Consider the following 22,808-nt stretch of genomic DNA (forward strand, 5'->3'; position numbering starts at 1 on the left):
CAACGGCAGGGGGCTTCTGGAGAAGAGGAAATGACAGCAGAACAGGTGCTCCTTTGGCTGTGCCATTTACCCAGGGGCCTTCTCCCTGGGGCATGGAGGCTCTGCGGGGGCGGGGGTGTGTGTTATACCGTTTGGAAGCCCCTGAGACTGTGGCTGCTTGCCTGTTCCTGACAGCTGTCACAGTGAGCTCCCTAGGGTGGACTTCCTACTGCCCGTCTCCCTTTGGGTCTTTTGAAGCCCCAGCAGATGAGGGGTTGGCAGCCAGAACAAGGCTGACACAGGAAGCGGCCGGTGGCTGGCCTGGTGCCTGCACAGCTGAATGGGGACACCCACACACCGGGGATGAGGCCGGAGCAAGGAAGCAGCTGTTATTCAGAGCACTGGGCTCCATGTCACCAGCCTGCTGCTTTCTGTCTTCTCGGGGTCTTGACTGCTTTAGGAAGGGTCACATGAACGATGGGACACAGGGTCACTCAGCTCCTCACCTGGTAGTTTGGGTAGCTATTAAGGGAGAGGAAAGAGAAACAGGAAGTAAGGAATACACCCTACACTCTGCTGAAGGAGACCTGGTGACACAGTGGTAAAGTGTGCGAAGGGTCAGGAACACCCCCACCCTCACCCCAGCAGCGTAGAGCAAGAAACACCCAGAGACCTACTCCCTTAGAGGTTACGATGATTTAAGAAATCCTCTGGGGGTAGTTTTGCTGCCTCAAGGGCTCACGAAGAATCAGAGTCGACTTGGGGGTGCCTAACAGCCACAATGCATTCTACTGGGCACTCCATTAAAAAAATTAATAAATCCTCTTATTGGGGGCTTGTACAACTCTTATCACAATCCACCCATCCATCCATTGTGTCAAGCACATTTGTACATTTGTTGCCATCATCATTTTCAAAACATTTTCTACTTGAGCCCTTGGTACCAGCTCATTTTCCCCCTCCCTCCTTCCCTCACGAACCCTTAATAATTTGTAGATTATTTTTTTCATGTCTTACACTGACCGATGTCTCCCTTTACCCACTTTTCTGTTGTTCATCCCCCTGGGAGGGGGCTATAGGTAGATCATTGCTATCGGTTCCCTTTCTCCCCCCACTTTCCCCTTCCCCTCTGGTATTGCTACTCTCAGGGGTTTATCTATCCTGGATTCCCTGTGTTTCCAGCTCTTCTCTGTACCTGTGTATATGCTCTGGTCTAACCAGATTCGTAAGGTAGAACTGGGATCATAATAGTGGGGTGGGGGTGGGGAAGCATTAAAGAACTAGAGGAAAGTTGTGTGTTTCATCAGTGCTATACTGCACCCTGACTGGCTCATCTCCTCCCCGAGAGCCTTCTGTAAAGAGATGTCCAGTTGTCTACAGATGGGCTTTGGGTCTCCACTCGGCACCCGCCCTCATTCACTGGGCACTCCGTTTCTGTGCCCGTTGCCGAGGACTGGGTTGAAGATCCCTGCCTGGGAGCCGCACCAGCTGTGTGGCCTTGGGAAAGTTCCTTGAATTCTCTGGACCCCCTTCCCCGCCTATGAGGATAACAACAACAGTCGTCTGACCTACGTCATGGAACACTTAGGACGATTAAATTAATTATGATGTGTCATGTGCTGCCAAGTGCCCGGAAGTTAGTAAGTGCAGTGTGTGTGTGTTTGCGGTCTTCATCTGTATTAGATAATTTCAGTGTAGCTCCGCTTATCCTTGCGCCACAGAAGACACTGAGGCTCCTGGAGGTTAGGTCCATTACCGGAGGTGGCAGAACATGACACCAAACTCAGATTTGTCTGACAGCAAGATTTTCTTCCCCGCACACGACTGGGCCTGCTCAATGCAATTGAGTTGCCGCTCTTTCCTGCCAGCTCAGGGTTCAGTGTATCACCAGGCCCTTCTCTGTCCCGACAAGGGTGAAATCCTAGACCTCTGAGGCTCTGCCTTTAATCCTCCCTTCAGCCCATTCCGTCCCTGGAACGAGGCCAGTGGGTGGCATGTGTGGTCCGTGGGAGGAGGGACTTCCATCCTACATTCCCACCTGTGAGTCTAATTAGTTCTCGATGTTTCCTGGGCTTCCTTGGACAAGAGGAAAGCGAGGGAGACACTCACTGCTGTGGATTCTGACTCTTGGTGACCCAAAGGGCAGGGCAGAACTGCCCACAGGGTTCCAAGAGTGTTATCTCTTCTGACACAGACAGCTACATCTGCTCCGGCCAGCTGGTGGGCTCCAACGGCTGACCCCAAAGGCCTCTCACAGCGCCACAACTTAATCAGGACTCTGATGAGCCTGGTGGGTTTAGGGGTGCAGCTGGATCCCTTAGGCAGTGCCACCCAACCGAAATACATACAATACCAGCCAGGCGTATACCGTATATACTCATGTATAAGCTGAGCTTTTCAGCCCATTTTTTAATGCCGTTTTTGTGGTAAAATTAGGTGCCTCGGCTGATATTCAGGTCGGCTTATACTCGAGCATATACGGTAATTTAAAATGTCCTTGTTAAAAAAAAAAACAACCCAGCCCATTGCAGCTGAGTCAATTAGGACTCACAGTCTTCCTAAGACAATAGGACAGGGTAGACGCGCCCCATTGTGTTTCTAAGGCTGTTCATCTTTAGCAAAGCCTTTTTCTCCCACAGAGTGGTTGCCGGATTCCAACTGCTGACTTTTGGGTTAGCAGCTGGAAACATGATTACTATGCCAGTAGGATGCCTTCAAAAGTGCCCTAGCAGTGGAATAAAAAAGTGTGTGTGGGGGGGAGTGAATTTTAATTAAGCTTATAGACCCAAGCACTTAGCATTTCAACCTGTAATTGATATAAAAATGGGAATCATGGCCTCTTAAAGGGAAAAAAAAAGTCACCATTCTGCATTTAGCTGTATTCATATATTGCATTTCTGTATTTTTTTGTTTGTATTGTAAAAATTCACATAATAAACAATGTTGTGATGTAAAAAAAAGATGGCAATCTTTTACATCCCTTTTCTCTCTTTTTATATTGTCAAATCCTCCGTGTGTGTTAACACACAGTGTAAGAACTACACCAAGCGGTCAGACTCTTGGCAATACATCTTGGAAGGGCCTTTATTTAGTGGCTTTCCACATCTGTCGCTGTCCCCCGTGGCAAGTATGGGCAGGTTTTCTGATGGAAAGAAAGGGCAGACGGGCGAATGAAGTCATTCCATTTGGGGCTGCTAACCCGAATTTGAAACTACTAGCGACAACACAGGCTGTCTGCTCCTGCAGAGGTACAGTCTGGGAACGCCTCGGGGACAATTCTACCCTGCCCTACAGGTTCGGATTGGACTTGATGGCATCAGCGCAGCCTTTGTGGTGCTGGAGCGTTTGCGTCCATCCGTGCCTCTCCCCAGGCCTTACGCTGTGGGCACAGGCATGATGGTGGCCATTCTGGGTCAGGACGAGGGCCTCCTCTGGAGCCCTGACAAAGTCCTTTCCGGTGTCCTGTGCCCGCGGGGACCGAGTGGCCGCCGCTGACCGCAGCACCCCCGGGGGACTTGGCGGGGCTCAGATTTCCTGGACCGGATGGCGCGCGCTCCCGGAGCCCCGGCGGCGCGGGCTCCGCGCAGGATGCACCGCGCGGCGGGCACGTCCCTGGCATCCGCCGCGCAGCTGCTGCAGATCCGCTGGGGCTGCCGCCTCCACCCGGGCCGGGGAGCTGCGGGAATCTCCGGGCCGTCGGCCGGTGCTCCGCCTAGCCTGCGGGGGCCGCGGGGCGGAGTCGCCCATCTGTCATCCGAGCCAGCCCACGTGGGCGGCCGCGGGGAGGGGACAGGAGCGAGGGAGGAGAAAAGGCGGAGGCGTCGCGGGGGGCCGGAGTGCGAGCGAGGAGAGGAGCGGGGGCGCGAGCGAAGCCACGAGCGCCGGCCGAGAGGGAGAGAGGAGCAGGAGACAGGCGAAAGGGGACCCGAGCCACCCCAAAGCGGGACAGGTAAGGGACAGGTCCGCGGGGCAGGCAGGAGGACAGAGTGGGCTCTAGAGCCAGGGGGACAGGAGGTGGCAGCGACGAAAGGGCTAAAGAGCGGGGACGCGGGAGTACGGACGAAATTAGGGGATGCCTTTACGATCAGCGGGGAAGAGGGAGGCTCCCCGGTGGCGCCGCGGTTAAGGCGCTGGCCTGCGAACCAAAAAGTGCGTGGTTGCAGCCCATCAGACACCAGCTGCACAGCGCAACAAAGAGGTGGCAGTTTATTCCGAAGAGCTCACAGGGCTGAAAACTCCATGAGACAGTTCTACTCCGTTCTACCGGGTCCGTACGAGTCGGCCTCGACTACCCCGGCAATGCGTTTGGTTTTAAGAGGGCCAAGGTTCCTGGAGGAGGGGAGGGGGCGAGCCGGGTTGCGGCGCCTTTAAGGTTGCCATAGCGACGGCTCTGGCCAGAGCGAGGCGCATTGACGTCAGCAGCCGAGCGCTGATTGGCTGCGGCCGGGTCGTTTCCGGTGGAACCGCCGCCGAGCCGCTATCGCTGAGTGGCGCTTGACTGGGAGGGAAGCGCTGAGGGAGCTCGCCACGCCGCAGCCCCGTACCTGCAAACCCGTGCTCGCCGCCGCCCGTCCCCAGGTGAGTGCGGTCGGCCGGGGACCCCGGCGCGACGAGTGTCGCAGCTCCTTCGCCCCATTTGGAGCGCAGGACCGATCCAAGATGGCGTCTCGGGGAGCGACCTGCAGGGGACGGCCGCACCCCCTGCCCCTCCCCGGCCTCCTCTGGCGCCTCCCTGCAGGCCCCGCGCCCCCACCCGCGCCCCCACTCGAGGGCCTGCAGACCCCAAGGCCGCCACCCCATCCAGGCGTCCGCTCCGCCGCGGGGTCCCCGGCGGCCCCGCCCCCTGCACCCCCCCACTCAGCTGCCCCCGCCGCCGCCGCCCCGGCCTCAGGCGCGCCGGCGGCCTCGGCGCTCGCCCTCCCCCATTTCCTGAAGGACAGCAGCTCGGTCTGCAGATCCCGCCCTCCTTTTCTTTGCGGGATCCGGCTCGTCTTTTGGCCCAAAGCTCCTTTCGTCGACGTCTCCTTCCCGTCGCCTCCAGCCATCGTGTCCTCTGCCCGTCCTGGGCATCATTCCTTCCACGCGAGGGTCTTAGTTTGGTTCGTCGCTCTCGTTCTGTGCCCACTCACCTGTCCCCCTTTCCCGATTCCCCCTGCCCCCGGGCCTCGCTTTCCCGGCCAGGGCCGGAGGTTCCCGGGAAGGGAATTTTCCTGTCCCTTCGCCTCGAAAAGACCAGCAGACTTAACGCCGGCAGCTGGGCGCTCCTCGAGAGACGGGCCGAGAGACGTCCCTTCTGCAGAGGAAGGGACGCTGAGCGTTCAAGATGACCCCGGGGAGGCGCTGCGTGAAGGCGTGTGATGTGAATCTGGCACCGTTTCTCAAAGTTCCAGTGTTTAAATGCCTCCTTTTGTGGAATCCTATTGACCCTTCTTAGCCCCACAGAATCGCAGAAGGGTAGGAAGGATTCCCCACGTGAGACAATAGACGGTTGGAGCGAGCCTGAACGGCGTCGTTGAATCATTTTCTGGGGCAAGGTTGGGGGATTTAAAACAGAAAAGGAGAAGGAAAAATACCGTTCTAGTTTAGATATTGTCAATTAGAAACATTTAGATGGTGGAAATCAGCGATTCACTTGGTGACTGCGTTAGCCTTGAGGCATTTTTATTTACATATCACCTGATGGCAAAAAATAAAATGAAAAACCACACTCGCTGCCGTGTAGTGATGGTGACGCATGGCAACTCTAGGACAGGGTAGAACTGAGTGAGACTGAACTCTTGACCTTGGAGTGGAAAGCCTGATCTCTCCTGCAGGGCTGCTGGTGGCTTTGAACTGCTGGCCTCGTGGTTAACAGTCCAACACATAAAGCACCACTCGACCAGGGCTCCTTTCCCTGATACCCAGCGTATTTTAAATACATGACGGTTCCAACAAAAGCAGTCTCACCTCTGGGACCCCGTTTTGTGGTTTCTACTAGCCAACGACCTGTACAATGAATGGCTTCTCAGATCAGCTGAACAAGGTGCATCGCCATTTCTGAAATGTATGGGAATGTTTCCAGGCCAGCAGACCTGGTTTATTAGTATTCTTGGTCGCTGGCAGTATTACTTGAAATGTAGAAAGAAAAGTCTACTGAATGTATCTGAGCTTCTGTGATTGCGATTTCCTGGCCTGGGAAATGGTGCAAATCTCCCTTAATCTCCCATGGCCATCCAGTCAATTCTAAACTGCTCGCTGTGGGTTTCTGAGGTGTTAACTCTGTGGGAGAAGATGCCTTCCTTTTCCCCTAGGGAGCAGGTGGTAGGATTGAACAGAAGATCTTGTAGTTAGCAGACCCATTACGCCAGCAGGGGTCCTTGGTATAGATCTTAACCAAGGTAAATAAACTTTTTTTTGAGTGCTTATTTCTGAAATAGCAGCATGATTCTTTTTCCATGGCCTCTTAATTTATGTGCCCATCACAAACCACAAGCTTTCTCAGGGTCTGTGCATGAATACTTGTTATTGACCTCTGTTGTGAATGTTGTCAAAACAAAAGGAGTTAGCACTTCAGAACAGCCCTGCGTGTGTGTGCAATGATTTGAAATGTCTGGTGAGGACTGAATTGTGGTGCAGAGTGGAGGAGGAGGGTGGGCTGAGGGGGTTAGGGTGTTTCTCTTCTGCTCTTAATTGCCTATTAATTAGGAGTTGGAAAGAAAACAGTCTGTGACCCTGATGTTGAAATGATTAAGCTTTTAATTCCAGGCTCAGTCAAATTAGCTGCTCATTATTATATTTCTTCACAGTATTTTGAACCCTTTAAAGCCTATTGGAAATGAACAGACTAGATCAAGAGAATGGTTTGACGTTTTCCTGCCCAAATCACCAAATCTGCAGTTTGCTCGGTGAAGAGAGAAGGGTGTGTGTGTATGTGTGGTTTCCTTGGAAGTAAAGACCCTCCTTCATTTGTCACTGGCTGTCTAAGAACTTAGGTGGAGTAAAAGATCACTTTAATAATCATCGGGGCTGCGTTTTTGTACGTTCAACGTTGGGTTGCTTTCCTCCTGGCTAATCAGGCCCTCTGCTCCCTTTGCTCCAGTGGCTGCGCTGTGTCACAGTGGGACGTCCCCAGGGGTCAGGAGTTACGGATGAGGAGGATTACAAGGTCTTCATTGTGCTCCGTTGCTTTCACTTAGCGCTGACTTGTGTGCCCTGTAACTCTCAGCCCTGTTTACCAATTACACACTGCCCACGTCATCATGATGTCTTCTGTGGGGGAGAAGTGAATGCAATTCCCTCAGGGCCCGCCTTCTCAGCAGCTCCTCTGCAGGGGATCGTGGCGCATCCTTCCTCCCAGGAGCTGAGGCTGTGGCCTCGCCCTGCAGCTGTCCTAAGGTGGCACTGTTGGGTAAGCATGGGGCTGCTAACCACAAGGTCAGTAGTTCAAAACCGCCAGCAGTTCCTTGGAAGAAAGATGAAGCTCCGGTAAAGGTGCACAGAGCCTCAGAAACGCTGTGTGAGGTCACTCAGAGTCAGAGAGTGCGTGGCAGTTGGAGGCTGGGGTAGGGTGGAAGTGGTGCAGATGAAGTCTCTCCAGCCCCTGCTGGAAGATCTCCTTGAAACCCTCTTGGGAAGTATCCTGTCTAGGTGACATATTTTATCCCCCGGGGCCCATCTTTCCTTTTAAAACAAAACAAAAACAAAAGCCTAACAACTACAACACGAACAACATCTCGCAGTGAAGGAGACACCTCGTGGGTGAATTTGGCAAGTCAGAGGTCAGCACCAAAGTAGCTAGCTCTCCTGCCTAGTTTACCAGGCCTGTGTCTGTCTGTCCTTGTAGCACACGCCATGGCGTCCGGCAGTGCCAGCGAGGAGGAGCGCAGCCTCCGGGAGTGCGAGCTCTATGTCCAGAAGCACAATATCCAGGCGCTGCTCAAGGACTCCATCGTGCAGCTGTGCACCGCGAGGCCCGAGCGGCCCATGGCCTTCCTCCGGGAGTACTTCGAGAGGCTGGAGAAGGTAAAGGCACACGCCTGGGGCGGCGGTGGTGGCGAAGACCAGACTGCCTGCCCTGACAGTTGGGAAACTCCTTACAGGAAAACGCTCTGGCGTGGCACCTGTGGGGGATGGGAAGGGATGCCGACCAGTAAAATGGATGCATCAGTTTAAAGGTGGGGGGTGCACTCAAGCGTTTGTCGCCTTCCTGAACTTCATCTCTGGGAGTCACCAGAAAAGGTGACTCTGAGCTAACAGGGTTTCCAAAGCCAGTTCTAGGAAACTGTTAGAACTAATTGTAAAGATTGACCCGCCACAGGCCCAGCTGAGCTGAAGTAGTAAGCACAGCAGTTGGAAGAGAATGGTGGTCTTGCCCACAAAGCAAGCTAGCTAGCTTGTTGAGCCGTACTCCTGGGTGGACGGCATTCCTGTGTGATGAAATGTTTGCAGCCTGTGTAGCTGAAGTCCTGAAATAGTGACATCCCTTTCACCAGACAGCGTATCTTTCGTGAGTTTTTCAAGAGTGCTGCCAGACAGGAATTTTATTTATAACTTTGGTCAGGCCTTTATACCCATTGGGAAAAAAGACTGTTTTTCTTTTAATCTTGGTGGTTCTCTTGTCATTGTGTGCATCTCTGGCCCCCACGCTTCCTAAAGCATCAAAGGCGGTGTTTAATTCACCTCCCTTGTCAAGATAAATGACAAAAACTATAATGCTTAAATATAATTGGAGTCGCCTTGTGTCATTTGTTACTTGGAATCAGCAGAATAAATCGACAGGCTTCTTCTGCATCCCCAGGTTTAGCAGTGGTGAGGCAGAATGTTGAGCTAGTTAGGGGACACTTTCTCAGGTATGTGGTCATTAGTTATTTTTAATTATTAACAGGAATATTTATAATCCTATTTATAATAGACAATCTCTATCAGTGGAACTCATAAGAAAAGAATGTGCACTGGTAAGAAATTTTTTTTTGTAAAATGTGGCTGGTTCAGTGATGAGAGCTTGTCAGTTTCTGTAGGAAAATTGTTAAATTGGTATTTAATACCATGATTAGAATGATCTTTAAAATGAATAAAAGATAGACTAATTGGATCCCATGAATTTTCCCATGTTGGGATTTTAGTAGGAATCCGGGCTTTCTCTTGTTTAAGCAGCTTCTGTGCCGCTGGAGAGGCAGGGCTGTGGGTGCTCCGTGGTTAGAATGAAGTGTATTCCTGGAGATCTGGTCCTGAAATGAGCCACTGGAAGGCCAGCCCATTACATGAGAGGCTAAAGTTGATGAGACCTGAAGTGTGTCTTTTTATAGGGAATGTTGGATGAGTGGTGCTCACCTTAAAGGCTGTGCTCCTGCAGCGCTGCTTCAGCATTAACGAAAGTTGAAAAGGGGAAGTAATTATTAGAACAATCTCCTGGTAAACGAAGTTCCCGTATAGGTCTTACCTTACAGGTCGGCGCCTTACCGAAACCCACGGTGATTCGGACTCACAGGGACCCTCCAGGACACAGTGGAACTCCTTCCCCATAGGAGTTTCCCGCTGTAAATCTGTGTGACTGACGGCTACGGCTATATCTATTATGGAATGGCTGGTGGGTTCAGCAGTGAAGCACTTTATCCATTGTGCCATCAGGGCTCCTGATAGGCTTATGTCCCCATAGTTTCCCCGTAATTCACGGGACGTTGTTCATTTCTGCACAGTCCTTTAGCGATGATTGACGGCAGATCCTGGTCTTCAAAGTAAAGCCAGTTTGCAGCCTTCCCCTGGGGCTTGTTCCTCCTCTCAGGCACCAGTGACTGTCGGTCGGCCTTCACCTCTTTTCCCATTACCACTGGGTGCATTGCTGGGACCTTCAACCTCTCACTAAGAACGAAAGAAACACCAGCAAACTCACATTGGAATTATTGAAACTTTCCGTGCTCTACTTCAGGCTGTTACCTAGAGCTTGAGTTTTTGCAGAGAGCTTGGTGGCGAAGTGGGTTTAAGCTTTGGCCAGATAGCCACAATGTCGGGGGTTCAAAGCCACCAGCTGCTCTGCAGGAGAAAGATGAAATGAATGATTGGCTCACAGATTTACAATCTGGGAAACTGTGGAGCAGTATGAATCTGCCTTACAGGACCAATCAGAGTCAGAATCGATTGGAAGACAGTGGATTTAAAATTTTTTTATTCTATTTTTTTAAAAATCATAGACATTTATGAGAGGCCTGCAAGAAGTTCATGGACATTTTTCATTCTGTTCTATTTTTCATGAACTTTCAGAAGTTCATTCTAAGTAGAACCTTGCCCGTCTCAGTAGACGAGGCCAGTGGAGTGTTGATGGCCATGTCCACTGTGTCTGCCATGTGCCCAGTGCTCTGAGGTGCTGGGCATCCTTTAACTCCGGATGTTGGATTTGAGAATTACTAAAATGCAAGACAGACAAAAATTGCTGAGAAACGTGGCGCTGATAGACGTGCTCAACACAGGTCACCTGAGACCTTCATTTTCTGACAGAGGCCCATCTGTGGAGCACAGTGAAATGAGGTATGCCTGTGTAAGCAGGGTCCCTTATTCCTTATTATTCTCCCGTGGCCCTCGCCTCCTGTGTTACAGGTGTCCTGGAATTTAATCCTCTCCGTGAAGGTCTTCAGGAGCCCTGGTTAGGTTCTCTGCTGCCAATGGAAAGGTTGATGGTTCACATCCACCAGTTGCTCTGTGGGAGGCAGAGGTGGCTGTGCCTCTCTGGGGATTATATCCTGGGGTGGCCCACGGGGCACGTCGCTGTGCCCTGCAGGCTCTGGAATGGCAGTAGTGTTTGCGTGTGCTTTTTGGTGGTGGTGTTTGGAAGCACCACCTTGGAAAACCATCAGCGTTCCCTGGTGGTGTTGGTGGTGGTGGTGAGATTGGATCACAGTCTCTGAAACGCCAAAGTTCTCCTGTGTCCTGTAAGGGTCCCCTTGTGCGTGGATGCTCGTTTAGCATGTTTCTTCGATAATCTGTCATGGCATACAGATATATATTGTAAGATAAATCCCTGGAAGTAGAATTAGTGGGCCAAGAATGAATGCATTTGTAATTACATATACATGAAAAAATTCAAGTGTTTTTGTTACATATTTTATTTATTGTGCTTTTTTTTAGTTGAAACGTAAAAAAACAAACTCCACAAAAATAAAATGAAATTCAACGATGAATTTAAAAGAAATCAAAACTGTAAAACACAAAAAAACTACCTTTTTAAACCGTTCTTGCTGCCTGGAGATCTTCTATGTTGATGTTATAAACAGGATTGAATTCCATGCTGGAATGGAACTAGGCTACCCGGTTTTCACAATGGAGGGGTCGGGCACGCCTCCAGGGCCCTTCCTTCTTGACATGCTCTGATCCAGCCATTCTTCCCACACCACTCTTCTGTGTGGGGTTGGAGCTTTCATTGCACAGCCACACCGAACACAGGCAGTTCTCATGCTTAAGGGAGTTTATTAGGGAAGTTAATAGGGTACCACAAGCCAGAGTCGGCAAACGGTAAGGATATGGTTTGTGGTCTCCTCAGTCAGCAGCCAAGTTTCTCTCAGGTTCTAAGCTGCTCAGCTACTTGGAGGGGTCCCTTCGCCTTTGCCTCCATATGGGCCAGGAAACCAGCCCACCTACCTCTCAGTTTCCCAGTCCCATAGGCTCAGGCCAGATGAGAAATAGCCCATTGTCTCTGCACTACCCTCTTGAGCCTCCGTGCCAGTCTCTGGTGCCTGTGGTCTCAGTGGCCTCTGCGTCTGCGTCTGTGGCTGAGGTCTTGAATAAGCCCATCCGGCAGCTCTCTCAGCTCGTCTCAGTCCCAGATGGCTTCTGCAGACTGAGGATGGCTTTGATGAGGTGTGGTTGTCTCACCCCCAAGTACAGTGAGGGATGGTGTGTGAAGCCACAGTCTCCAGTACAGTCTTAGAGATGCCTCCAAGGAAAAGGGTGTGACTTGGTTCACAGGTTCTGCTAAAGTCAGGTTTGAACATCACCCCAGTCCTGCCCATTAGCTTAGCGGAGAACTCCCTCCAAAGTGGGGCTGTAGCTACTGGCAGAGAGAGCAACTCCCTCCAAAGTGGGGCTGTAGCTACTGGCAGAGAGAGCCCAGGATGGTGGCATGTCACACAGGGACTTGTGGTTCAAAGGGCCATTTTAATCGACTGAAACTTAATTCAAGGGGGGGGGGGGGTAAAGGGGAGAAAGCACCTCTTCAGTTTCCTTTCTTTAGATGAAAATATCTCCTAAAAGTTTATAAACATGAAATTCACTTAGAAGCGCAAACATTTTAACCTGTAATGGAGAGGAGGGGTAGTTGCTGATACTTTGTTCTCCCTTCAGTTTTGTTAGTCACTGATGAGTGCAGGTTTGGGAGGAGTGTTTATGTTGGAAAAATTAAAATGTTAGTTTATTTAACTTTTTATATAAGTTGGTTCAATAAGTAGTGTTTTAAAGCAGCTAAACGCTTTTGTTTTGACTTCAAGTATAAGCCAAATGAACTCCATGGCATTGGGTGGATTCTGACGCATGGTGACACCCGTAGTGTAAGATTTCTGAGAAATCTTTACGAGCTCATACAGACTTAAAGTGGGCAGCTGCTGGTTTGAACTACCAGCCTTGCAGGAGTAGCTCAAGGCTCCTCTGAGCTCAACAGTATCCTGATCTGATAAATGAATACTTATAGCGCTGCTGGGAGAACTGATTTTACTGAAATTCCTGCTTGTCATCCTTTCATTTACCGTATATACTTGAGTATAGGCCGCCCCGAATGTCAGTGGAGGCACCTAATTTTACCACAAAAACTGCATTAAAAATGTGCTGGAAAACTTGGCTTATACACTAGTATATGCGGTAATTAACTGGTGTGCCTTGGACTCCTGCTAGACAGGACTCTCCCTGCCCAGGACCCTCGGGCTGGTTTGTTCTTCCATCCAAGTTGCCCTAGGGGAGGACCTGCCTTGGTGGATCCGAGGGCATGTTACATGAATCAGTGGACAAACCCAGTCCTCAGATGCTCTGGGATCTTTGCCACTTGGAATTGTTCCTGGAGGGCCTTCTGGGGGTGGGGGCTGCTTTTATGATCGGCAGCTGCGCCCAAAGATCCTGATGCTCCAAGATTTTGTTTTGAAGTTTATTACTTACTGCTCATGTGCATTGTAAATTATTCTCTTTATATATATATATATGTGTGTATTGTTTTTAATTTTATTAATTTTTTATAAGTCATTTTATTGGAGGCTGTTAGAGCTCATAACAGTCCATGCATCAATTGCATGAAGCACGTTTTTACATTTGTTGCCATCTCTATCAAAACATTTTCTTTCACTGAGCCCTTGGTATCAGCTCTTCTTTCCTCCCTTCTCCCCCACCCTCCCACCCTGGTGAGCCCTTGACAAATTGTGCATTATTACTTTCATATCTTACACCGTCCGCTGTCTCCCTTCACCCAGGTTTCTGTTGTTCATTCCCTTGGGGGGTGAGGGGGTATGATATGTGAATCATTGCAATTGGTCCCCTTTTCTCCCTACCTGTCAGTACACTGTTAGTCCAGGCATCTTACCTGTGTGTTAACGTCTTTGTTCTACTGACTGGCGTTCCTCTATAAACAGCTTTTTTGTGCAGAGGAAGTGCCAGAACCCTTTGAGAGCTCTCTCCAAACCTTTTCTGCTTTTTTCCTCATTTGGAATCGGCTTTTCAAAAACCCTTAGTTTTCATGCTGGTAATACGGGTAGAGAGTTGAGGTGACTCAGGTGCACTGTGATGCGAGGTGATCAGCTTGAGGGAGAATGCTGAGCGATCTCATTGTGCCAACCCCCCATTTCTTCCAGGAGGAGGCCAAACAGATTCAGACCCTGCAGAAAGCCAGCACCCGGGCGGACTCTCGGGAGGATGAAATCTCTCCCCCGCCTCCCAACCCTGTGGTTAAGGGCCGCCGGCGGCGAGGTGCTATCAGTGCCGAAGTCTACACGGAGGAAGACGCAGCCTCCTATGTTCGAAAGGTAGTTCTGACACCTGACCATTGATTGGTGAAATGTTCTTGGGACCCATGTGGTCTCGTTCCACGAGTGTGGCCAGTGTTAGGTCCTTTGTTCGTCCTGCAGAGTGAGTGGGTCTCTGCCACAGCGTACCCAACACAGGAGTAATCAGTGGCTCTTACACGAGTGAATAGTGGGATCTGGGGGTTGTTTTTGCCATGCCTTGTGACGCAGCCAAAGCAGCAGGCCGCCCTCCTTGGTCTCCTGAGTCCTGGTGTCAGTCTTTTGACATCCTGCGCTTGGGTTGCGTGAGTAGACTGGGTGGCAGTGAGTGACTGGACTTGGCCTCCTGACTAGCCCTCATTGGTCTGAACCTCTTTGTCCTCACTGTCATTTTGACTTGGACCACTAGCTTTGAGGGGACCCGCATTTGTGCCGGCCCTGAAGGCGCGGAACTGATAGAACACACGATCCCAGCTTTAGTAATGTCCAATAGTCTGTCATGAAATGTTTCCTTATGTCTTAGACGGGTGACCGTGGTCAGGGTGTGTTTTGTTTGTTTCTTTAGTTAACTGGAAACCAAGTACTAACCTTTGACTACTGGTCTGACTACTATGGACAAGGGGATTAACTAGTCAGTATTTGTTGAGTGCTTTGGGATCAAAGACCACACAGATGGGTTGTAATGAAGATATTTAACTAAAGCAGTCTTGCTCACAGACAGTCATGTAGCTTGACCTTCAGTGGAAATGCGGGTTGCGCACATGGAATGCATTTGGTTTATGGAATAGTCATTTGATCTTCAATTCCTTTTCTAGGTCATACCGAAAGATTATAAGACAATGGCTGCTTTAGCCAAGGCCATTGAAAAGAATGTGCTGTTTTCGCATCTTGATGATAACGAGAGAAGGTGGGTACAGGTCTTGTTCCTTAGGCTCCTTTTCCAGTGAGGCTGTAGTCCCAAGTGGTTCTCAGCACCTTGCCACAAATTTTAGGGCATTTGGTCATCCTTCATCCGATATGCCTCCCCTGCCCCCCGCCTGTGATCCAGGATGTTAGTGTTGCAGTCTGCAGAGGAGACCTATGTGAGCTGTAACGGGCCCTCTTTCCTTTGCAGTGATATATTTGATGCCATGTTTCCAGTCTCTTTCATTGCTGGAGAAACTGTTATTCAGCAAGGTAAGGGCTGTGGGTTCTCTGACGCATACCTAGGGTGTAAAAGTATTGTCGGTGAGGGAGGGGCGTAGAATGGTGACAGTGGGTTTATGTGGTCTTGTTTTTTCATTGCGGGGCGTTTTTTTCTTTCGTGGTACCATCGTCCTCTATTATACAGTGGGAGTTTCTATTTTCTTTCCTTGAATCAGAAAGGCACAGTCTTTTCCCCAGTGGAAGTGATACCACCCCAGCATCTTGTATATAAAAGCTGTGAAAGAAAATTCTGCATGTTGTGTGGGATTTTAAAACTGTCTCGTGTATATGTTTTAAATTACCAACCATATAGAATCTAACTGGGCCATCAGCAAAATGCCCACCAGCTACGTTCCTATGCTTTCTGTAGGTTTGGATCTTTCTGCTGACACAAAGTAACAGGGATCTAAGCCTCCTGCCCTGTTTTTCTTTCTTATTTATATTTCACGGTATTTATAAGCCAAATGCTTTCTTATTTAATGGCCATCTGACATGTTGCTGCCTAATCGTCTGAGTGATTTCTAGGGGTGTGTGGTTCTGTCAGTTGACACAGCAGTGCTGTTGGCTCCATTCGTAACCTTTTTCTTTCAGTTGATGTTTGCAAGAGGTTTTCACTGTTGAGATGATAAATACACTTGGATTAATTTTAAGACTTAAAATATATTGCTTCACAGAATAGGTTTAGTAGTTCACATTGATTCAATAATTTTCATTCGTCTTTCCTTAATTTATACTGTACTTCTCTTTTTACCTTCCTCTCACAGGTGATGAAGGTGATAATTTCTATGTGATTGACCAAGGAGAGATGGATGTAAGTTTCCTAATAGCAAAATCAGGGCGAAAACTCTCAAGTCTAAGTATTGATTTTCGTGTTGCTTCTAAAGAAAAGAACGGTGTTTCTGAGGGCTGTATAGTGCATCGCACGCACACGTACCCTTTTGCCACGTGTTTTGATGACAGCGGCATTTGAAACATAATTTCTGTAGCGAACGTGCAGCTTTGCTGCCGGTGTGGTGGCTGAGATGTGCAGACTGCAGATTGGGACACATCCTAGTGAGCCTAGGTCCTAGTGAGCCTAGCATTGTCCTTCTGAGACTGAGCTCAGCCGTCTTCACTCTGCAAATCCTGCTGAGAGTGAAATTAGGATCGATGATAGCTTTGATTTTGTTTTAACTGGAGAAAACAGCCTCCTGACACAAGCCAGATGCTCAGTAGTCTGAACAGGTGAGACGATGAATGCATGGCTGACCTTCCCCACAGAATATCGCTTTCTGACTATTCAAATGAGGTGAATCTCACATGCTCTTACCCCGTGTCCCTGGAAGTTTTCTGGTCTGTGTCGTGAGAGCTGCATGTATTTTATTTTATTTTTTAGCCGTGGGCAGGAGACTGACCCCGTCAGCAGGGGTGACGGTTTTAATTCTTAAACACTGTGGTGGTGGAAGAAACTCAGTTCTTGGATGTCATTTGCACCTTAGGTCTACGTCAACAACGAATGGGCCACCAGTGTTGGGGAAGGAGGGAGCTTTGGAGAACTGGCTCTGATTTATGGTACACCCAGAGCAGCCACGGTCAAAGCAAAGACCAATGTGAAGTTGTGGGGCATTGACCGAGACAGCTACAGACGAATCCTCATGGTAAGAAACCCAGGCTTCTGGAGAGCGATTGAGAATTTTTGTCCACGCGGCTCCTGTCTGATAAACCTGTTGGCCCAATTGAAATGGCATTGCCACTTTTCATAATAGAATGCTTTGTATGGATCCCGGTTTAGCCCTGTTGTTCACTGTACCCTGTGAGTGAGACCAGGGGGTCTTTCACAGCCTATGTTGGGCCAGAAATAACACGAGTCTGAAAGGTGGGTGCAGTAAACAACGTGGGGGCCATAGCTGCCAGCCTCTGGCTTTCCTAGTGCCACGAGGAGGGGCTTAGATGTATCTCCACGCCACCATGTCTGACACCAACCGTTGCTCCCACACATACTACATCTTCGCTGGGTTCAGTAGTTCATTGCAGCGGCCACAGAGCTCTCACAATTAAGGGGCTTTATTAGGGAAGTCATGAGGTCACCACAAGTCAGGGCCAGCACACAGCAAGCTTACAGACATTGGCCTCCTCAGCCACCAGCCAAGTCTCTCTGGTTCTCAGCCACGTGGTAGCCAAGTCTCTCTCCAATTCGTAGTCTCTCAGCCACTCGGTCTGTTGGCCTTTGCCTCCGCCAGCCAGGAAGCCTGCCCTCTGCCCTCTGCCCACAGTCCCAGCCAGATGACAAGAAGTGCTCCGTGGTCTTGGTGTTGCTCCCCGAGTGTCCTTGGTGCTGCTCCCCGAGTGTCCTTGCCGCAGTCGCACCAGACGGATCTTGAGCGTGCTTTCCCCAGGTCCTCGCTTTGCTTCCTCTCAGGCAGAGCCGTGCCGCGCCAGCAGGAACTGACCAGCCCCTCTCCTGAGAGTTAACACCCGCCCTGTTGGCATAGCCCCCCCAGTCACTTGACGGGCGCTCCAGGGACTTGAGTGTAAGAGCCATGTTTTAGGGCATTTTACTCCACCACAGAGAAGCATGTGTAGTAGGTGGCAGAGCAGCAGGCGTGGCTTAATGATGCGCGCAGCTACTGATTGAAGGTCAGTCTGCAGTGGTTTGCTTCTTAAACTGCAGGTGGCGTATCTGCAGGCACACACCCTGGCCCTACTCACTAAAGGCATAAACCATAGGAAAACCACTAAGGTCTTGTGCTGTGATGTAGGCAGTCTCTCTGAGAACTTGGTGAGCATTTAGAGACTAGCTATGGGAGGGAGTTGAAGGCCCCATTGAAGGTGTGAGTCATTCTGAATGGGTTTCTTGAGTTTGACACAGCGCCTGTCTGGCTGTTTGAAAGGATGCAGACTCGTGTGAACTGGAGTGTTTCTGCACCTGGAAGGTGTGTGTTGTGTGTGCGCGTGCACGCATGTACACGCAGGCAGCGCCTGGGCTCCTCACTGTCTCTGAGCTTGGAGGGCAGTGGGAACTGGTGTACTCTGTTTTCTCGAGCCTTTGTCATACAGGAGGAGACCTGGTGCCTCTTCAGGCTTCAGAAGCTGCCCGTGCTGTGGGGGCGGGGTGGTGGGGAATTGAGCATGCATTGGGCTTGGGTCGATCATTTCAAAGCAGGGCTTCAAACGGATTCTTCTTGGCCCTGGAACTGCAAAGATGGTAGCACCCTGCCCAAAGTCAGCACCTGACTTGGAAGGTGTGCGGTCCCCTCACCCCCCAGCACAGGCACCAATCTAGTTTCAACACCGCAGGCTCCTGAAATGGCTCCCTGCACCTCTTGCAAGTCTCTCGGTCTAGATCTCTGACCCCCCATACTTGTAGTCACTCCTCTGGTACCTGACAATCACCAAAGGGCTAACAGCTCTGCGCTAAGGGACAAGCAGGGGGGGTGTCGCTCTAAGCTGGGATGTGCCTGCAAGGGGGGGGGAGTGAGTGAGTGAGTGAGTGAGTGTGTGTGTCCTGTCTCTGGGCTTGTGAGACTGCTTTTGCAGGTGAGACAAGTGTGCTAAGTGTGGGGTTAGGACCCTTCTCTTCCTGAGTGACAGCATTCTTGGACATTTCTGAGGTGTTGGGGTCAGAGGGGAGGCCTGTGGGACACCTTCCGTGACTTGGGGTTTTTTTTAGGAACCAATGATTTGCTTAGTTAAAACCCTACCTGTGTGTGGTGCTGGGTGACTGGGGAGCCAGCTCCTCTGGGACTTGTATTTGAGAGCTGACCAGAGGAGCCCATCTGTCTTTAATGAGAAGAAAAAAGAAACTTCCATCCTGAACAACTTTCTGCATTCTGTTCATTAAGGGCAAGCTGTCATTTATTTGTTTTAATCTGATGTGCGTTGCTTTTCTCTTTTAGGGAAGCACTCTGCGCAAGCGGAAGATGTATGAGGAGTTCCTTAGCAAAGTGTCCATTCTGGGTGAGTTGGAAGGTGACGTGGCGAACAGTTGAATCCAGTCAGTGATACTCAAGCAGAACTTCCTGTGTTTCATAAGAGCTACTCTAGTTATCTCAGCTCGCACTTCTGTGTCTGCGTGGCAGTCATGAAAAAGGACATGACATGCTTCTTTGATCGCATCTGAGCATGAGTAAGTTGCAAGTGATTTGAAAATGTTGAATGAGCTGGTGTCTGAGAAAACTCTCGGGAGAAATGACTGGACTGGAGAGGTGTGTGCTGCTGTGTTCCTTTGGAAGAGACGCGAGCCTTCGGGCGCCCTGCCTGCGTCTCAGTGGGTCCTTGGTGGTGTCTCTGATGGGTCACCCTTGGATTTATTGCTTCAGGAACGAGTATCTGGAGTCAGGCGTTTCCTATGGGCGACGGTTAGGTGTCCTTGGAGGCACCCTGTGGACAGCATACCCAGTATTTATTGAATTTCAAAATGGAGCCAATTGGAAAAGACATTTTTTGTGTATTATGTGAGTTTGGTTTTGTGAGACTGTTCTCCATTGGGAGGAGAATGGCCATTTTTATGGCAGCCTTCTGCCATTGTTTTGTTACAGTGAGTGGGTTCTCCCCCTCCCCCCATTGTCCTCCATCTGGAATGGCCGCATTGGCTGATCCCCTAGCTAGCTAGATAGTGACAGTATTACTTTGGGGCCCGGCGGTTGTAGATTTGATCTGCACTGGTGGCATTCTTTGTGAATATCTAATTGCATATTCTTAGTCCCTTAACCCAAGGTGCAGGTGGTAGAAACTTACATGGCCATTGGGCTACTGAAGGGAGGATCGGCGGTCCTCTGTAGGCAGTGATGACTGGGGGCAGTGGTCATTGGAGGCGGGCGGCCTGTGCTGTCTGAGACGCTGTTGGCCTGTGGTGTGGGGATGGTTATTGGCTGGAATCACTTTACCCTTTTTCTTTGTTTCGACGTTTGTTGTAACAGCGGCTCACGTAATCACGCTTTATGGGTCCTTGCAGAATCTCTGGACAAGTGGGAGCGCCTCACCGTCGCAGATGCCTTGGAGCCGGTCCAGTTCGAGGACGGACAGAAAATTGTGGTGCAGGGGGAGCCGGGGGATGAGTTCTTCATTATTTTAGAGGTAAAGAGCCAGCTTTATCTAAGTGTCAGGCGCCAGGGTTCCTACTGGGTTTACCAACAGGACCCTTCATTCGCAATGCGCTTGAGTCAGAATTCTAGACGGGAAGACCCAGCCCGAGAGAGGAAGTCATAGCCAAAGTAATTCTCAACACGAAAGCCCAGTGATTATGCACCTTTCTATTACAGAGCACCTGTTGGGCTAATTAGCCAACGGAGATCAAAAGTGAATCAGTGAACAGTCACCGAGTTTTATGTTTTCGTTTGATAATCCGTGGGACTGCACAGAAGATGTCCTTGAAGCTAGTAGCATGTGGATCTTTACGTGACACAGTAGAGGTCCAGGGACGTTCGGCTTTGCAGGCCGTGGGTCCTAGTGCCTCCCTGAGGTGTATGGGCACTGTGGGCTGGGAAAAGCCGCTGCACCGACATGTGGACACAGAGCCTTCCACTGGCCTGGGCTGCCCTCTGCCGGGAGTCTGAAGCCTGTCAGGAGCCCAGCTCCAGGAGGAGAACCTTCCTGCAGGCCAGAGGGGACCCACCCAGTTGACTGGGACTTCAGGCTCATGTGGTAGTGATGGACCTTCTGCCAGTTTGTATCCCCGCATGTGCAGTTAGGGTTTGCCCTAGCCCCGGGGCCCCTTTTCATTTTGTAAACGAGCAAAAACAGCTGCTGTGCCGTAGAGTCTGGTGTGTGGGATTTGACCGTCTGTTGTTTGGTGATTGTGTTCCAGGGTTCCGCGGCTGTGCTGCAGCGTCGGTCAGAAAACGAAGAGTTTGTGGAAGTGGGAAGACTGGGGCCCTCTGATTACTTCGGTATGTGGATCGTCTCTCAGCAAACCCCTAGCTGGCTCGGGGTCTTGGGCCTTTCGTCACCCCGTCTCCTTGAGTAGAGTTGCCTTAGGTGCATTGTCACTTGCTTTCCGACAATTCGGCACTTTACCCAGTGAACAGTGGGTTCTCCCCTCTGTTGGCTGTTTTTTAAGTGCCGATTGCTTGTTGTCCCCGCACGAGAAAGCCAGCTTCGCCTCCCTCGTCAGAGAGAAGCGCTTCCCCTGGCAGCCCACCTCCGCCTCTCACTGTCCCTTCCCTTCTTCAGGTGAAATTGCTCTGCTGATGAACCGTCCTCGGGCCGCCACCGTGGTGGCACGTGGCCCCTTAAAGTGCGTCAAGCTGGACCGACCGCGATTCGAGCGTGTTCTCGGCCCCTGCTCCGATATCCTCAAGCGGAACATCCAGCAGTACAACAGTTTCGTGTCACTGTCTGTCTGAAGCCTGTTTCTGTCCGTGCCTCCCTCTCTGCTCCCTGGCCCAGGCTTCCCGCGCGCAGACAGCTCCGTGCTCCCTCCCAGCAGCACCACGGGGCCACCGGCACCACTGCTTCCTGTCCGTTTCTGTTGAAAGTTGCTTTTCTTGCACCATTTTTAATTTGGAGCATTAAGTGAATGCTCGCCCACAGTTAAATAAATAGAAAGCGTTCTCTGGAGACTTGGCCGTCCTTGCTTCTCTGTGCGCAGTGTTGGTGTGCGTGCCGGGCAGCCAGCGCCCGGCACTGTTCGAGTTGTGGGCAGATCCCAGCGCCCGCGGAGTTCTCGGCAAGCAGTGACTGCAAGCGCCAGGCCCTGTGCGCAGCCCGCTGTCGTTTCCATGCCCCGATGTTCCAGTCGCTAGCTTACTGTCGACTGTGGCTCTGTGCCGTGTTTCTCTCTAGGACTAATGATTTATGCTACGGGTAGAACAGGGGACACAGAAAAGCCTCGCGTCGACAGTGCTGCCAGCTGCATGTGCTTGAAGGGTGGGGAGACGCGCAGGCCTGCGGGGTACCAGATGCACGCGAGCTGCTCGGTTCCTTGTTAACCACCACTTTTGTCTGTTAAGTTGATTGGTTTGGTTTGGTTTCTATCTTGTAAATGTTTCTTCTTCAATTCTTAAAGATCTTTTGATGTAGCTATTTATACCGTGTTGAAATACAAGTTAAAACCGTATCTTAGCCTGCGATTTGCTTCTGACATCTGCCACCAGGGTTCTGGTGTGATGTTTAGTTACCCAGCTAGTGCCAAACGCTGACTGCCAGTCGCTGACGTGAGATGGGGTGAGAGATGGTGCACTTGCTTGGAGCTCTTGTTGAGTGGACAGACTTAAGTGGATTCCCGTTGGGCCTCAACGCTCAGAAAACTGTTTCTGCGACACTTGGACAGAACACTGCTAAAGGGACAAGTGTCTGGTGACACAGTTCAGTGTCAGGAACGTGTCCCTGTTAGACTCACTGGGACTTGAGATTTAGGAAGAAGTGTTGTGTTTGGGCTTCTGCACCTCCCTCTTTATGTGAGCTAGCACGCCCAGGGCGGCGGCGGCGGTGGCGGTGGCCGGAGTGGAGGCCGTAGAGGGCTGTGTCTGTGTTCTCTGGGCCTGGTCTCCACAGCCTTCCTGCAGAAGGTCCGCTTTCCTCACCAGCCAACGCCTTCTTCCTTCTAAATAAAAGCTGTGTTTTGATTCTCACCTCTGCTTCAGTATTGCCCAGCCCTGTGTGCTCTAGTCTTCCCTGTGCACCCCCGAGACCTTGCAGTTTGCTTTTATTGTTGGCTTTTTAAACAAAATGTCACCGTGGCGCAACGTAGGCGCCCTGATGTGTATTTCGTGGCGGAGT

The 22,808-nt window shown here is 50.7% G+C and overlaps 1 protein-coding gene across 2 annotated transcripts; it reads left to right on the forward strand.

Moving 5' to 3' along the window:
* The first annotated feature begins 3,774 nt into the window (after positions 1-3,774).
* PRKAR1A (protein kinase cAMP-dependent type I regulatory subunit alpha) lies at positions 3,775-21,647 on the forward strand. Of its 2 annotated transcripts, none has more exons than XM_075562147.1 (11): positions 3,775-3,928; positions 7,802-7,980; positions 13,776-13,946; positions 14,741-14,832; positions 15,040-15,101; positions 15,875-15,921; positions 16,589-16,747; positions 18,986-19,046; positions 20,044-20,165; positions 20,896-20,977; positions 21,261-21,647. In XM_075562147.1, exons 2-11 carry the CDS (start codon positions 7,810-7,812, stop codon positions 21,431-21,433), a joined length of 1,140 nt encoding a protein of 379 aa, XP_075418262.1. In that variant the 5' UTR covers positions 3,775-3,928; positions 7,802-7,809; the 3' UTR covers positions 21,434-21,647. The 2 variants fall into 2 exon arrangements, with proteins under 2 accessions (XP_075418262.1, XP_075418261.1); XM_075562146.1 differs by lacking the exon at positions 3,775-3,928 and adding an exon at positions 4,399-4,557.
* Positions 21,648-22,808: the final 1,161 nt, after the last annotated feature.

Source organism: Tenrec ecaudatus, chromosome 10 (assembly GCF_050624435.1).
Source record: "Tenrec ecaudatus isolate mTenEca1 chromosome 10, mTenEca1.hap1, whole genome shotgun sequence".
In the NCBI taxonomy this organism is placed as follows: Eukaryota; Metazoa; Chordata; class Mammalia; order Afrosoricida; family Tenrecidae; genus Tenrec; species Tenrec ecaudatus.

Excerpts from the sequence above, each read along its gene's own strand:
- PRKAR1A (XM_075562147.1), top strand. The coding sequence starts at position 7,810 with ATGGCGTCCGGCAGTGCCAGCGAGGAGGAGCGCAGCCTCCGGGAGTGC. Across the intron at positions 14,833-15,039 it reads CTTGATGATAACGAGAGAAG|TGATATATTTGATGCCATGT; the intron begins GTGGGTACAGGT and ends TTTCCTTTGCAG. Across the intron at positions 20,166-20,895 it reads AGTTCTTCATTATTTTAGAG|GGTTCCGCGGCTGTGCTGCA; the intron begins GTAAAGAGCCAG and ends ATTGTGTTCCAG.